This window comes from Nyctereutes procyonoides, unplaced genomic scaffold (assembly GCF_905146905.1).
Source record: "Nyctereutes procyonoides isolate TBG_1078 unplaced genomic scaffold, NYPRO_anot_genome, whole genome shotgun sequence".
NCBI lineage: Eukaryota > Metazoa > Chordata > Mammalia > Carnivora > Canidae > Nyctereutes > Nyctereutes procyonoides.
Genome location: NW_026575030.1, coordinates 26,924,707 through 26,937,117, shown reverse-complemented (window position 1 = coordinate 26,937,117; position 12,411 = coordinate 26,924,707). Strand labels below are relative to the sequence as shown.

Here is a 12,411-nt window from a genome sequence, read left to right as displayed (position 1 = left end):
ATCTTAGCTGCCAAAATTAATAGAAATACAGACAATGACCATGTAGGACAAATTGTCTGATACACAAACCTTATTTCATTAGGAATTTCTTCTTCCTCCTCCTCTTTATTTTTGCTTCTCCAGTAAAAGAATGCCCCTAAAATTAGTGCAATGCAAAAAATGATAATAACTGCACCAGTGCCAATGGCTCCAGCTATTAGTCCAATGTTCCTGGGCTGGGCTGCAAAATATATTTAAGGTAGATTTAAAGAACAAAAAAAAGAGAGAGAGAGAGAGAAAGAGAAATAGCATACACTCATACAACTTCATAAATATGTAAGTTCACCACAGAATCTTCTTAAAATGCACAAAATTGCCCAAAGTGTTGCATTCATATAAAATTAAATCTCAGTTAACCTGTGTCCTCAGTGGCTAGGACTAACATACCGTAGGCTCACAGACACTTGCTGAATGAACGAGCATTACAGGACTCACCACTTCAGTAGAGCCACACTTAGAGCAGAACAGGCCAAAGATGTCCACCTGTGTGATCCACCCAAAAGAACCCTGGCAATAACTATCGCCTCAGCCCAACCAGATCACTACTTTTTGTAAGTGGAATTCAAATAACCCAGAATTCTCAAATAAAGAGAAAATGTCTGCACTGTTTATTTATGGCCACCTAACAATTAAGCAGATATAAAGGGATTAGGAGAAAACACAAGAAGGTCTTGCTGTGGCCACGAGACCATTGTAAGTTTCTATAATGTCTACAGCACTATGCAATCACTTGAAGACAAGTGACCAATTTGATTCTAATCATCTGGAGGAGAAAGATACTGTGTCATAAAGAAGATGTCACAGTGTGGAGGCTGAAAAGCATGCTAACACATTTATAAAACATTTCAATAATTAATAAAACCAAGAGAATTTCTATTTAATCTTCAAATGACCTAAAAACAATCCAGAGAAATTCTTTGTTCCCTGGAGTAACAAAGATCTTTGGTGTTCAAGACCCAGAGTCGACATCAGAATTGTATATACTTACGTGAAATCACCTGGAGATCCAAAAGACAGGTGCTGGTTCCAATGGCATTAGAAGCCACACACTGATACAAGCCTGAAGACAGAGCACTGATGTTCCGGATGGTGACTGTCCCCTGGATCTGGTCTGTCACAAAAATCATAATCAAGTGAGCAGTTGGGGGTGGGGGAGGGGGAGGCATTAAGAGAACCAAAGAAATCAACAGGAGACAACAGACAAAATTTAAAAATAAACACTGGAGAGCCATCCATAGCCTTTGCCAAAGAGATTTCTTTGGTTCGTGAAAAGACTAAAATCACGTCACGTTAAAGACACTGAGACGTGGAGGCCTGTCCTAATTGAGTGCAATCTCACAACTTAATCTGCTGATTAGTCTGAGGTCCTAAATGTGAGTGGTCTTCCCCGAGGAAACAGTGGCTAACGTGTGTCCTGGAGAATTTATGACCAGTAACACCAAATTTCAATTCTGAGGAAACACGATAAACGTAAAGATGAAGTAAAACTCATTAGACTGAAACGCGATAAACGTAAGATGAAGTTAAAACTCATTAGACTTGATGGAGAAAATATCCACTCCGTGCTCCAGGGGTCGTTACTTCCAACGACCCTTATAACTGGAAGTCTGGATCCTCCACGAAGCAAGACACCCAGATGAGCCAGAGGTTTAGTGGAAGAAATTCCAGAACAGGAGATGGAGAAGAAGCTGGGGAGGGTGGGGGTGCCTGAGACTGCAGTGCAGGTCTGGACCCTGTGAAGGGTGGGGATGGTGGTGAAGGAGGGCCAGGCAGGGAGCATCTCAGATTGCTGCCCAGTGTTACGGAAGTCTCCATCAGGCCGATGGGGAGGCTCTGAGCTGAAGTCACCTGGTAAAGCAGTCACAGCTTGCAGGAATAGGCCTGCGTAGCCGACCGCTGTGCTGGTCACCGGCTGGGAGCAGCCCCCGTGAAAGCAAACTGGGTGCAAAGCAGTGGCAGCCGCTGGAGGAAGCAGCTGGGGCTGCCGGTCCGCCGTGTTGTAGAGGAGCAGCGCATTTTCAAGGCCACCGCACTGGTATTACTCAGAAATGTTTCAGTAGTTCATTTTTTATTAATTCATCAACATTAGCACGGATTATTTATTGCTTGTAAACAAAATGTAAATCACAGGAACAATAAACTAAGATTAGTAGCTATTACCATGTGCCAAGCATTGGTTAAGCTTTTATAGTATTATCTTAATCTTTTACAATGACGCCATGAGGTATTATTATTAATCCCACTGAACAGGTAAGGAGACTGGGGCTTTAAGTGAGTAATAAGATCACACAGCTAGTTACACAAAACTGGAATTAGATGGGGGGCTGTCTTAGATCTAAGCTCTAGGCTTCCCTGCCTCCCTTCTCAACCACTCAAAATAGCTGCGAATTTAGGAGAAAGTAGAAAGCATCCTGATGGCACATCTCTGGCACAAAGTCCATGTATTCCTAGGGCAACACCCGGAGCTACCCCTACCCTGGGCTATTTTTCCAAGAAACTAACATTATCTTGTTTCTGCTGCAATCTTCGTCTCTATCTGGAGCAAAGGCGGAGGCAGAGGAAGCGGGTCAGCAAAAGCAGACCTAACCACAGCACTGCATGCATTTATTGGTTAAGTCATTTAAGAAGTAAATATTTATTGAGTACCTTTCTGGAATTAACTTAAGTAAACAAGCCAAGGAAAGGACATTTTTTTCCTTGCTTTTGTTTTGTTTTTAATGGGAAATTTAAAGGGTCAAATCCATATTAGATAGGCATCTTGCTTATTCAGAACATGACGCTTGAAGAATTTGGACGTCTGAATTGTATTGGACACACCAAGTCAATATATTTGGTGGTTACTTTGTTTATATCTGTGTTATTATTTCCTTTTCCTTAACAAACAAAAAACCCCAAAAAACTCTGAGGGCTACCGATGTGCGAGAGCCTTTCAGTGAATTCACTCAGTAGTTGGGCCAGCCTGGGAGGAAAGTGTTTTCTCCTCCTGTGTTTTCTACTTGATTTGCCAGGCCTTCATTAAACCATTAAACACCCCTCCTATGTGCTCTTCAGCACCGTGTATTATCTAGTGCTGGCATTTAACACCATTTGTTGACATTTTTTGCCTGTCTCATTAAAAGATAGGGCTGGTGGGAATGGCAGGGTGCCTGGGCGGCTCAGGTGATTGATTCTTTTTTTTTTTTTAAGATTTTATTTATTTATTCATGAGACACACACAGAGAAAGAGAGAGAGGCAGAGACACAGGCAGAGGGAGAAGCAGACTCCATGCAGGGAGCCTGACGTGGGATTCGATCCCAGTTTTCCAGGATCAGGCCCTGGGCTGAAGGCGGTGCTAAACCGCTGAGCCACCAGGGCTGCCCTGATTGTTTGATTCTTGATTTTGGCTCGGGTCATGATCACAGGGTCTTAAGATCTGTGTTCAGCAGGGAGTCTGCTTGAGATTCTCTCTCCCTCTCCCTCTGCCCCTCTCCAGCATTCTTTTCCTCTCTTAAAAAAAAAAAAAAAGAAAAAGAAAAAAAAGGAAGAAGGGGCTGAGTTTGTCTTGTTCATCACTGCATCACCATCCTTAGAAATTACCTGGTACACAGGAAAGTGCTCAGTAAATAAAGGAGCTCCCCTCTCTTTAGGGTCTACTGTGTACCATATGAGCTGTACTGAGTTTTACATCGGTATCATTTAATTGTCAAAATCCTAGGTTTTATATAGGGAACAAACTGAGGGATGTGTAAAATAAGTGAAGGGAATCAAAGACCACACTTATTATGATCAGCACTGGGCACTGTGTGGAAGTGTTGAACCACTGTATTGTATACCTGAAACTAATATAACACTGTTAACTATACTGGAATTCAGATAAAAAAAAAAAAACTAAAAAAGCAATACAAAACTCCTAGGTTTCTCTACTTTTCAAAGGTGAAAAGGCTCAGAGAGGCTACACAATTTGTTCAAGATTACACAGTATAGAAGTAGCAGCAATCTATAAAATCAGGTCTAGCCATGTCCAAAGCTTATAGGCATCAAACGTGTGCTTGACGTTCTAGTAAGGCATTTTACACCACAATACTGTGTAGGATCCACCTGCAGGATATTTCCTAACCATGCAATGTTCCACTGCTGCTAGTATTAAACTAAGCCATCTGCCCACCTCCCTCTTCAATACATTACCAGATGTCACCGTGCAAGAAGACCATAATCTCTGGGCAACTCGCCCCACCATTCCACACACTGTGGTGCTGTTTTCCTAAGCCCTGAAATTCTAGGAATTTGATCAGCTCACACCAAACCAGTAATTTTGTTGACATTTTCATAGAGATAACTTGGGAGACTTTTAACAGCTGAACTAAGCACTATTCTGGCATGTAGAAAGAGGTAAACTTTAAAGATTCTTGCTTTAAAGGGCTATTTTTAAAAGATGAAGTCACCGTTCTGCATCTCTCTAGACACAGAGACCATGGGCAGACTGATAGAACGAAGTATTCCTAACTCTGGTTGACGTGCCACGCTAGGGCTAACTCACAATGGAATCAGGGAAGGAGGCACATTGGTGAGAGAGGATTAGCCACAAGCAGGACAGGGTTGTTCTCAGGCTCAAGGCAAAGAGCAGACGGGAGCCCCTCCTTAGCAAGCACAGGGCTCTTTCTCAAGTGAAAAAGGACTAATTCTTCAGCTCAATCTGTCACTTCACTTGGCCTGCTCTGGTGCAGAAGTAATTTGTTGAACTGAAGTTAGAAAGCAAATGTTCTTATGATCTTCTTTAAGGATAGGTAAAGTCCAACCATGTGCAACCACAGTTTGGAAAGCACGCGTGCCATCCCAGCCCACCGCGTCAGCTCCCAGCCACACTGGATCCCACACCAACCACGCAGCTGGATTTGGATGCCCTTCAGAATCACAGGGAAATAAACGTAAGTGTCCATGTCCACGTCCATCCATTCTCCTTAGGCCCAGAACCATATTTCTGACTGCCTAAGGGATGCTATACTAAGAGCTGGTGTTCTAGGCTTAGACCACCTGGGCTGGGTCTGCTCCACCAACTACCAGCGAATTTCCTCATGAGTAACACAGAGTTACCAGCATATCATGGGTTGCTGTGGGGACAAAATGAGGTAATTCATGCCACAGGCATAGTACAGTGCCTGGTAAAGCATCCATGGAGGAATTCCATCCTGGCATCACTGGGGAATTTATATATTTTTTCTGAGTCATATGAAAAATCAGTTAAGAAACCGGGAAAATGTCAAATGTCTCCAAATCCCCAACAGATATTAATACTCAGGATCTGAGGTTGAGAGATAAGATTCCTAAGTCATGAATTATTCTATATACTTTTTATATGATTGTTTAAGTACTTTGGAATAATAAGTGGCCATAATAATAAACAGTCAGTCATTTCTTATATAAAAGTTTTAGAAGTGGGCAGCTTCATAGCTTTTCTCACACTTAAAAGCATCAAACTTTTACATGTGCAAGACTTTGCATGCATGGCTCCCTGTATTAATAATAACCCCTTTTCCCTAGTAAAATTTCTACTCATCCTTTAAGATCCTTTACTGTTCAGGAAACTCTTTACCTATATAGTTCTTCCTAGATTCTTTGGGAAATAAAGGTTAATAGTAAACATTTTTATAGCATCCAACACTCAGTAGTACTATAATTACCTCTCTATCTCTGTCTCCCTCACTGGACAGTGAACTCTAGAATAAAGATATGTCTCTATCTTCCTATCTCTCTACTTTCCCAAACACACTACACTGAAGTAGTTGCACAAAATAAGGGTTGTGTCTTTGTGTGTACAGATGCACACAGACACATATGTATGTATAGAATGGACAACTGTATAAACAAATCAATATGGTTGTGACGATTGCTGGTATTTAATTTTTAAAGAGGGAGGACTGAACATTGCACAGGACTTGCTTCTTTATGTCAGAGGACAAAAACAAAAAGAGAAAATTTGCCTTCACTGAGAATAATATCTTGATAAGGAGGAAATAAGCAGCTATTTATTCAGCAACTGAAGTGGGTGAAAACTTTTTTTTTTACTACCCATGAAAGAATTATGGAAACACTCACTGGGAAGGGACTCAGCAGTGGCAATTCAAGGAGAATCAGATTCTTGAGGCTCCAGACGTGGCAAAAGAATAGGAGTGCTTTCTATGTAGCCCCTGGGCAAACTTGGTCATCTCTCTGGGCCTCAGGCTTCGCCCTGAGACATGACAGTGGTGGACTACAGTGATGTTTGAGACACTCTCCTAACTCCATCTATGACCTCCATAGTAAGTTCTGCAGAGTTCTCAACAAGCAGCAAACAGGAGGGTTAATCATCTCTCTTCACTGTATTAAATTATGAAAGGATGAGGACAACAGAGGATTTCTTGGAAACAATGAAGGAAAAAAGGCATGATTTAAAAAAAGAAACCAACACTGCAATAATCAGTAAATAGTACGGAAAGGTAAAAGAAGCTTGGTAGAAAAAAACATATAATATTAGAAATTAACTGAACTACATCTATTATCACAATTAATATAAATGGATCTAATCAAAGAACAAAGTCTCAGATTGTAGACTGAACACCAAATTAAATCCAAACATAAGCTGCTTACAAGCAAAACACCTAAAACATAAAATATGAAAACCTGAAAATAAGTAAACCATAAAATAGAAACATACTAGCAAGAATTAACCCAAGAAACCTACTATAGGAATTTTAATAACAATTAAAATAATGTAAAAATGCAAACTAAACATAGAAAAATCAGGGAGATATAATATCCCATAAGCACTAATGACACAGGCTGATTAGAGTGGGTTAAAAAAAAATCAGTATAAATGCAGGGACAAATTGACAAATCCACAATCCAATCCAAATTGTGACAAATCACAATCCTACTGTGTGATTTTTTTTTTTAAGATTTTATTTATTTAGGGCAGCCCCAGTGGCTCAGAGGCTTAGTGCTGCCTTCAGCCCGGGGCGTGGTCCTGGAGCCCCGAGATCAAGTCCCACGTTGGGCTCCCTGCATGGAGCCTGTTTCTCCCTCTTCCTGTGTCTCTGCCTCTCTCTCTCTCTGTCTCTCATTATAATAAATAAATAAAATCTTTTTTTTTTTTTTAAAGGGACTTGATCCTGAGCCAAAGGCAGATGTTTAACCACTGAGGAACCCAGGGGTCCCCTTACTGTGTAATTTTTGAACACATCTCTCTCATAAAATAACTGAAAAAGATAAAATATTGGTAAAGATACAGAATATTTGAATAATAGAATTAACAAGTTTCTCATTCTATATACAGCCATATCTTATTTTAGTATACTTCACAAGTAACTGCATTTTTTTTAGGTACTGATAGTTTGTGGCAACCTTGGGTTGAACAAGTCTATTGGTACCATTTTCCAAGAGCATCTGCTCACTTTGGGTCTCTGTGTCACCTTGTGGTAATCTCACAATATTTCAAACTTTTTCATTATTATAATATTGGTTATGGTGATCTTTGATGTTACTATTTTAATTGTTTGAAGGTGCCATGAAATGCACCAATATAAGACAGCAAACTTAATGGACAAATGTTGTGTGTGTGTTGACTGCTCCAGTGACTGGCCATTCCCATCTCTCTCCCACCCCAGGTCTCCCTCTTCCCTGAGACACGCTAATTAATAACCCTACAATGACATTCATTCATTCATTTGAAGACACACACTACTCAATTAAATGCTAGAAATGATTAAGCTTAGTGAGGAAGGCCATTTTGAAAGACAAGATAGGTCAAAAGTTAGGCCTCTTCCACCAAACAGTTGGCCAAGTTGTGAAGACAAAGAGAAACTCTTGAGGGAAATTATAAGTGTTACTCCAGTGAACACATGAGTGACAAGAAAGCGAAACAGCCTTATTGCTGATAATGAGAAAGTTTCAGTGGTCTGGACAGATCAAACCAGCAACAACATTCCCTTAAGCCAAAGCTTAATCCAGAGCAGGGCTTTAACTCTCTTCAATTCTAGGAAGGCTGAGAGAGGTGAGGAAGCTGCAGAAGAAAAGTTGGAAGCTAGCAGAGGTTGGTTCATGAGGTTTAAGGGAAGAAGCCACCTCTGTAACATAAAACTGCAAGGGGAAGCAGCAGGCGCTGATGGAGAGGCTGCACCAAGTTATCCAGAAGATCTAGCTCAGATAAACGTAGCTACACTAAACAACAGGTTTTCAATGTAGTCAAAATAGCCTTCTACTGGAAGTAGATGCCATCTAGCACTTTCATAACTGGAGTGAAGAAGTCAATGCCTGGCCTCAAAGCTTCAAAGGACAGACCGACTCTTTGGTTAGGGACTAATGCAACTAGTGTCTTTAAGCTGAAGCCAATGCTCATTTACCATTTTCAAAATCCTAGGACCCTTTGGAATTATGATAAAATCTACCATGCCTGTGCTCTATAAAGGGAACAACAAAGCCTAGATGACAGCACATCTGTTTACAACATGGTTTACTGAATATTTTAAGCCCACTGTTGAGACCTATTGCTCAGAAAAAAAAAAAAAGATTCCTTTCAAAAGATCACTCCCTATGGACAGTGGTCATCCAAGAGCTCTGATAGACAACATGATTAACGTTGTTTCTATGCCTGTTAACACTACATCCATTCTGCCAGGGGGATTAAGGGTAACTCTGATTTCCAAGTCTTATTATTTAAGAAACACATTTCATAAGGCTACTACTGCCATAGCAAGTGACTCCTCTAATGGATCTGAATCCGGAAGGGAATCGTTATTCCAGATGCCACTAAAAACATTCATGATTCATAGGAAAAGAGGACAAAACAGCAACTTAACCGGAGTTTAGAAGAAGCTGTGTCCAACCTTCATGGATAACTTTGAGGGGTTCAAGACCCCAGTGGAACAAGTAAGTGCAGATGTGGGGGAAACAGCAAGAGAACTAGAATTGGAGACTGAATGTGTGACTGAAGTGCTGCAATCTCATGATAGAACTTCTAGTGGATGAGTAGCTTCTTATGGATCAGCAAAAAAAAAAAAAAAAAAAAGTGGTTTCTTGAGATAACATCTACTCCTAGTGAGGATGCTGTGAAGGTTGCTGAAACATGACAAAGGATTCAGAATAGGACATAAACTTACATGATAAAACAGTGTTAGGATTTGAGAGGACAGACTCCAATTTTGAAGGAAGTTCTATGGTGGGTAAAATGCTATCAAAGAGCATCGCATGCTACACAGAAATCATTCATGAAAGGAAGGATGGATCCATGTGGCTCCCTGCACTATTGTCTTACTGCAAGAAATTGCTACAGCCACACCAACCCTCATCAACCACCACCCAGTTAGCAGCCATCAAGATGGAGCCAAGACCTTCCACCAGCAAAACGACTCTAACTCACTGAAAGCTCAGATGATGGTTAGCATGCTTTAGAAATAAAGTACTTTTAAATTAAGGTACATATCACCTGATAATAAATTGCAATTTACTGATTTGTTATATTCAATCTCCACCCACTAGAAAATAAGTTCTCTGGAGGGAAGCATTTCTACTCTGTTCTCACTGTGTCTCCAACACCTAGAACAGTGTCTGGAACTTAGTAGATACCTAAGATATATCTGTTGAATGGATAAATGAATAATAGAAATGTATATCAGTATACAAAAGAAAAGGTAAATTCGAAAGCTCGTTTAACAAGATTGATCCAAAAAATAAAGATGAAAAAGCATAAATAACAGGATTAATTATGAAAAGGGGAATATAATAGTTTTAACATATATGAGAATAATAATACTAATGATAATACAAACATTAGTATTTATTAAGTGCTTACTATTCATGCTAGATGCTATTCTAAAAGTTTTATGCATGTTTTCACTTAATTTTATTCCACCTCTGTGAGGCAATTAATGCTATTGTGTCCATTTTACATGTAAGAAAACTAAGACACAAGGTCACATAACCAGTCATCCCTGGAGCCAGGATTTTATTTTACATCATGTCCTCTGACTCCAGATATCATATAGAGAATGCTATGAACAACTTGATCTCAATATGTATAAACTCAGACAAAATGATGTTTTCTAGAAAAATAGAGAAGATACAGAAATCTAAGTAAACATATCATTAAAAAAACAATCAGTAGTCAAAAATCTACCAACAAAACATAGCAGCGAGGCAAAGCTTTTATAGGCAAATTTATAAAATTATCAAATAATCTCCATCTTATTCATACTATTTCAGAGTATAGAAAAAAGAGGGAAAATTGCCTAACTCACTTATGAGTTATAACATTCATTCATTTTATGAAACCCTTATATAATCTGATACCAAAATTGAACCAGGCAGGGCAAAGACAGGAAAAAAAAAATCATAGGCCATTCTCACTTACGATCACAAAAGGAAAAACTCTATTAAAATGTTAGCAAACCAAATGGAGAAATCTATTAAAAAATAATCACAACTGATAGATTTTATTCCAGAAATGCAAGGATACTTAATATTAGAAAATATATTAATGTAATTCACTCACTGGCAGTTTGGGCCAGGTAATTCTTTTTTATTTTATTTTTTTAAGATTTTATCTATTTTGAGAGTGAGCAAGTGAAGTGGGAGGAGAAGCAGAGGGCAAGGGACAAAGAGGGACAAGTAGACTCTTCGCTGAGCATAGAACCTGAAGTGGGGCTTGATCTCACAAGCCATGAGATCATGACCTGAGCTGAAATCAAGAGTTAGACGCTCAACCAACTGAGCCACCCAGGTGCCCCATGGACCAGATAATTCTTTATTGTGGTGGCATCCCTAGCCTCTACCCACCAGCTGCTGGTAGCACCCTCCTATATCAGCTATGATAACAAAAATGTCTCCAAATATTGCCAAATGAAATTGTCCCAGTTAAGAACCACTGAGGGAGGGGCTGGCGAACTGTAACACAGGCCCAGACACTAAACGAAACCTGGACCAGTTGTACAGACCTTAGAAGCACAGGCCAAACTAAATACTTCATATTTCCTAAGAACAAAGACATTCTTTACATAATCACAGTATAAGTTTCAAAGTGAAGAAATTTAACATCAACACAATAGTATCATCTGATCCACATACAGTTTATACTCGGATTCCACCAACTGTACCAGGAATGTCCTTTATGGCTTTTTCTTTCCCTATATAGAATCTAACAGGATTCTGCACTGTATTTTAACTCCTTAGTCTCTTTCAATTTGGAACAGTTTTGTCTTCACCTCTGTTTGATGTTTCCTCATGACTGGATTCAGATTTTGTGTTTTTGACAAGAATACCACAGAAATGATGCTGTGTCCTCCTCAAGGCATATATCTATTGGTAGACACAGGATATCTTTTTTTTTTAAAAGATTTATTGATTCATGAGAGAGAGAGAGAGAGAGAGAGAGAGAGAGAGAGAGAGGCAGAGACACAGGCAGAGGGAGAAGCAGGCTCCCTGCAGGGAGCCCAACGTGGGACTCGATCCTGGGTCTTCAGGATCACACCCTGGGCTGAAGGCAGGTGCTAACCCACTGAGCCACCCAGGGATCCCTACACAGGTTATCAGTTTGTAACAGTGTTGGTAATGTTCGCTTTGATCACTCAATTAAGGTGGTATTGACAGGTCTCCCCATTTTAAAGTTCTTTCTTTGTAATTAATAAGAAATATGTGGGGGCACACTTTGGAACTATGTAAATATCTTGTTCCTCATTAAACTTTGCCCACTATTTAGACACCAATGGTGATTTTCAAACTCCATTATTCCTTCTACAAACATTAGTTGGCACTCTACCATAAGAAAATGCTTTTCCTTCTCTCCATTTATTTATGCATATAAGCAAGGATTCGGGGACTTTCATTTTATTCAATAGATGGTAGCTTTATTTTAATTTTCTGGCCAGATTTGGCCAGAAGGAGCTCCTTCAAGCTAGCCCCAACACACAAAGACAATTCTAATCCCCAAAGATTACGCCCCTGTCACTAATGTGACTTCTGAAGTACCCTTCCCTGGTGTCAAACATTCTTTTCTCAGAGAATGCATCTTGAGTTTAAACAACAGCAAACATATTAGTAAAGTGTTTTCAGAATCTATGTTATTTTGGGATTATATGCTATTTTGAGATCTATTTTATTAATATCAGTACCAAGACGTAAATTTAAATAAAAACTCTGACTCACTTAACATGCATTGTTACGATAAATGAAGTTATTCAAAGTAATTCTGATAAAGAATCCAGAGTTTGAATGACAAACGGCAAACATTTTCATCTTGAGCACTCAAGTTCAACTTTCATACCTAAAGTACCAAAAAATATTTACGTTGCAAAGAAGATATCAAAAACCTCAACTGATATATCTACTCAGATAAAGAAGGTGCAGTAGGCTCTTTCTACAGATAT

General features: G+C 39.5%; 1 protein-coding gene across 5 annotated transcripts in view; it reads right to left on the bottom strand.

The window, feature by feature from the left end:
- IGSF11 (immunoglobulin superfamily member 11) overlaps positions 1-12,411 on the bottom strand; it is a 120,252-nt gene that overhangs the window by 2,761 nt on the left and 105,080 nt on the right. For 3 of the 5 annotated variants that reach the window (XM_055315772.1, XM_055315775.1, XM_055315773.1), the window contains 2 exons: positions 1,028-1,150; positions 70-220 (listed from right to left, as the gene is read on the bottom strand). In XM_055315772.1, coding sequence (XP_055171747.1) covers positions 70-220; positions 1,028-1,150 — 274 coding nt within the window. The remainder of the gene's footprint in view (positions 1-69; positions 221-1,027; positions 1,151-12,411) is intronic. The other 2 variants (XM_055315774.1, XM_055315776.1) reach the window with 1 other exon arrangement.